General features: G+C 33.8%; 1 protein-coding gene across 1 annotated transcript in view; it reads right to left on the bottom strand.

The window, feature by feature from the left end:
- Window positions 1-5000, bottom strand: part of LOC115211772 — a 412137-nt gene that overhangs the window by 181431 nt on the left and 225706 nt on the right. The window contains exons 72-74 of the mRNA XM_036503112.1: window positions 2763-2954; window positions 932-1060; window positions 210-395 (exon numbers count right to left, since the gene is read on the bottom strand). Coding sequence (XP_036359005.1) covers window positions 210-395; window positions 932-1060; window positions 2763-2954 — 507 coding nt within the window. The remainder of the gene's footprint in view (window positions 1-209; window positions 396-931; window positions 1061-2762; window positions 2955-5000) is intronic.

Raw genomic sequence — 5000 nt, forward strand, 5'->3', positions numbered from 1 at the left:
TATGTATGTATGTATGTATGTATGTATGTATGTATGTATGTATGTATGTATGTAGTATGTATGTATGTATGTATGAATGTATACATGTATGTATGTGATGTGATGTGTGATGTGATGTGACATATGTTTCTTCAAATAAAAATATCAGAACGTATTAAGCAATTAAATTTCACACAGCATTTATCAAAAGAAACTTATTTACTGCCTACCTGATTATCAAAGTCAAATGCATGAAGTTGCAGTAATACTGTATTTGGGAGAGTAATTTCAAGAACATTTTCTGTATAGTTCTGGCGAGTCCATCCAGGTGTGTTCATATTTCTATTGACATTTACTGTTACTGGAGTAAGTGCCATGTTTGATGGAAATCCTTGATCTTCAGCTTTCACCCAAATCTAATTCAAGAGAAGAGAAATGTTTTCATTCACAGAGAGATCATTACTTACAACAACTTAAAAAAATAATCACATTTCTTATTAATCTTTTTCAACAATTACATTTTTAAATCAATAAGCTTTTTAATGAGTTAGCTCAATGCAATCCAAATTGTATACTGCTAGCCCCTGCATGAGACAATTCCTCTCCCTTTAGCCTTCAGATTACTTAGAGAAATGTAAAGCTTATTTATTCACATTGTTTTGACTTAGTTGTGTATTATCTTGTAGCTTCAATGATGTGATTGTTTATTTTTTAAATGACATAGTAGGGTAGGTATGAGAGGCTAGATCTGGCTGATCAGAAGAGTGAAGCTCATAGCTGTTTGCCTGCTAATTTAGGAAAATCATCGAAGTATATTTTCTTCACTAATGCAAACTAATTTACGTTATGAATGTATGGTTTCAATTCATTGGCGATGAACCATTGTTCCAATATTAAAACTTTTTCTTTGCTCAATAGAAACCTAATAATCAAAAGAGTATTTCTTGCTTACCGTGTATTTATCATTAGTAGACAGGCTCAGGGAATTTCTCAGGTTAATTACACCAGTATTGGAATTGATAGAAAACATATTTTTGGCATCATTATCACCAAATATACTATATTTGATTGAACCAAATGCCTATTGAAAAACAAAGAAACATCTCAGTACAAAAAAAAATTTGAAAAATATCAATAATTTCAAAACATAACAATATCAATAATACAAATTATTTTATTTATTAATATTTATTTTATTTGAGATGATGAGCTGGCAGATTTGTTTGCATGCCAGGCAAAATGCTTAGTGGAATTTCATCTGTCTTTACAGATGATATTAACAGTTTTTAATTAATACTTTGTCAGCCATCGGGTACAAAAGAAAATACATTTTTGAGTATTTTTTGTTAACTAATGTCCAAGACTAAATGTTAATAAGATATTCCCCACCATCCAAAAAAACAAATGGAAAATGAACAAAATTATAAACAACATGAACAAAAATATTCTAAAACAAAGCATTAACTTTTTGAAACTAAAATATAATGATGCTTCTGTGATTATAAATGAATGGGAACGACTTTGTTAACTTCCTAGCAATAAAAATAACAATTCACAGCTTTGTAAATGTCACATCCAATACTCATAGCCCAACCAGAGAAACAAATTTGGAAGGGATATGTCATGATGAGTAAATTGTCTCAGAGCAAGCAAAGAGAAGATTGATATAACTCTGCCTCATGGAGAGAATGAGTGAAGTAATAGCTCAAAGCAGGTCTTAGCTTAGCTGAGATATATCACTGAATGAGGCAAGACTATAATAGTGTCTACCAGCTTTTAGAGACTGAGGCCAAGGCAAAGCAGCAACAAAACATAGTGACCCATATGCCCTTAGTTTAGAGAAAACGATTCCTAGGTCAGTCCTAGTTTGGTATTTTGGACACTTCCAGGAGTAAGACATCTCATGATGATTGAGGATCTAACAGACTAAAATATATCGCAGATTTCAGTAAATATCGACAAATTTTCTATTATCATCGTCATCATTTAGCATCCATTTCCCATGCTTGCATAGGTTAGACGGTTTGACTGGAACTGGTAAGCCAAGAGAGCTGCACCAGGCTCCAATCTTTTTGTCTTGCTTTCTACATCTGGATGCCCTTCTTAATGCCAACCATTCTATAGGGTGTAGTGGGTGCCTTTTATGAAGTACTGGCATGGATCTGTCACCAGCACAGATAGTCTGGAAATTTTTTATCCAATTAACTACATCTTTCCAAAATAATGTTTCACATATCATTGCAGATTCAATGTTTGCAATAATTATGTATTCAAGTCCCACAAAAACTGACTGTACCTTTCTTCATTCAGACAACAACAATAAGGTATCATGATTTTCTCTCCTCCATACACGTGCAAACATGTATCTGACTCATATACTGTTCACTTCCCAGACATTTGTACATTACTGCATATGCTTTATATGTACTTTTGACAAGTTGTGGTGCACCTGAGCACTGTATACAATAATTTCATTATCATTATTATTATTATTATTATTATTATTATTAGTATTCTATGTTTGACTTTTGCTTTACATTTGCACAAGTTGGCTCCGAGTCTCACCCAGAGACCTCAAGAGACAACAAGTTGGAAGTTCGTGTTGGTGTTATGCCTAGAGTGCCATATATTTGGTTTTGTACTTAGTGTTGTACATTATTATTATTATTATTATTATTATTATTATTATTATTATAACAATATATTTTTAGAAAACCCATCGTAATTCAAATTTATAATTGAAATACCTATGAAAGTCATCAAATGTTTGTAAGATTACTTACACCAATATCCTCATCAGTTGCATTTACTCGAAACAGGAAACTATTGACTGCATGAGAAACAGATACAGTAACTTGATAAGGAGTTGCATGAAAAACTGGTGAATGATCGTTCCTTATTATTTTCAAGATTACAGTTGCTTTGTTAGTAGCTGAAAGTGGTGGATTTCCTTTGTCTGTGGCCGTAACATAAAACTGAAAATACAATATATACAATATTAATATACATATCAATTATTCATTTATTTGTTTCACTCTTTGAATGCAAATGTTTTATGGCACTGTTTTCAAGGTTCTTTAAAGTTCATTATATTGACTCTAATACTTAGTGCAACACTAAATATATCATTTTCTGTTTATTGAAAGACATTGGCATAGATAATTTTAAAACTGGCTCCTTTTGGGGGATTGCTCCTAGAAAGTTCTCTTCTGAGGAACAAGCCAAGGCAAAATTGTTTATGGAAGACCAGCAATTGTCCATGCATACCAGCCTCCCTTCTCCACACCATTGATGTTATCCAAGGGTAAGGCAAAGGCCAGTACGCTTGGCACTAGTGATGTTGTAACTCATTTCTGCAGCTTAGTGAATTGGAACATGAAATAAAGTGTTTTTAGCAACAAACAAGATGAGGACAAATATTCGTCAAATGAAAATATTGCAAATAATATACATAATTCCTCATCTCTTAAATATAAAGCTATACATATACGTATATATATATATATATATCATCGTATGTACATGTGTATATATATATATATATACATATATGTGTATATATATATATATATATGTATGTATGTACATGTGTATATATATGTATGTACATGTGTGTATATATGTATGTACATGTGTATATATATATACATATATGTATATATATATATATATATATACATACATATATGTATATATATATATACACATGTACATACATATATATATATATATAATATATATATATATATATATGTATGTACATGTGTATATATATGTATGTACATGTGTATATATATGTATGTACATGTGTATATATATATATATATATATACATATATTATATATATATATATTATATATATATATATGTATATATATATATATATATATATCTGCAGTACCACTGCAGATATAAAATCAGAGGCGGCGACGATAGATTACATCGATATAAAGGAAGACGATGTAACCAAGGCTATAGATGAAATGAAAACAGACTCAGCTACTGGCCCCGATGGATTCCCGGCAATCCTCCTAAAAGCATGTAAGAGAGTCCTAGCAAGACCACTGCAGTTCCTCTTTCAGAGCTTCCTTGCAGCTGGCAAACTTCCAGGAAAACTGAAGGAAGGTAAAATATGCCCCATTCATAAAGGAGGTAGCAGAGCGGAAGCCAAGAACTATAGACCTATCTCTCTGACCTCACACATCAGCAAGGTCATGGAACGAATAGTCAGAAGGAAGCTGATCACCTTCCTTGAAGAGAATGACTTGCTGCCCGACACCCAACATGGTTTCCGACCAGGAGAAGCTGTTTAACTCAGCTCCTACAACACTATGACTGGGTGCTGAAACGGCTGCTCAACCACTCAAATGTGGAAGTGATATATCTCGACTTTGCAAAGGCCTTTGATAAAGTCGATCATGGAATGATATGTCACAAACTGCGTGATCTCAACATAGTTGGAAAACTGGGAGAATGGCTTCATGACTTTCTGAAGGATAGAAGTCAGGTGGTAGTAGCCAATGGGGCCACCTCCATTAACACACAAATAGTGAGCGGTGTTCCGCAGGGCACTGTTCTGGGACCACTACTGTTCATAATGGCCCTCTCAGACATGCCCTCAGCCACGCAGAGAGCCACGATCACAAGTTATGCAGATGATACAAAAGTTTCACAGGCAATACAGAACCCTGAGGACACTAAACACCTGCAATGTGAGCTGGACGAAATATACAAGTGGGCTGAAAAGAATAGCATGCAGTTCAATGCTGGAAAGTTTCAAGCTTTATACTATCAGCATGCAAAACTGAATGCAATACCCAATGAATACACTGGACCCGGAGGGATTGCAATCCCAGAGCCACAATCAGTGCGTGACCTGGGTATTCACATGAGTGATGACGCGACCTTTCATGTACATGTTGCTAAACTGACAATGAAATGTAGACGGCTGGCTGGATGGATTCTTAGAACCTTTAGAACAAGAGAACAAGAAACCATGATGGTCCTCTGGAAGACACTT

The sequence above is a fragment of the Octopus sinensis genome, linkage group LG5 (genome assembly GCF_006345805.1).
Source record: "Octopus sinensis linkage group LG5, ASM634580v1, whole genome shotgun sequence".
In the NCBI taxonomy this organism is placed as follows: Eukaryota; Metazoa; Mollusca; class Cephalopoda; order Octopoda; family Octopodidae; genus Octopus; species Octopus sinensis.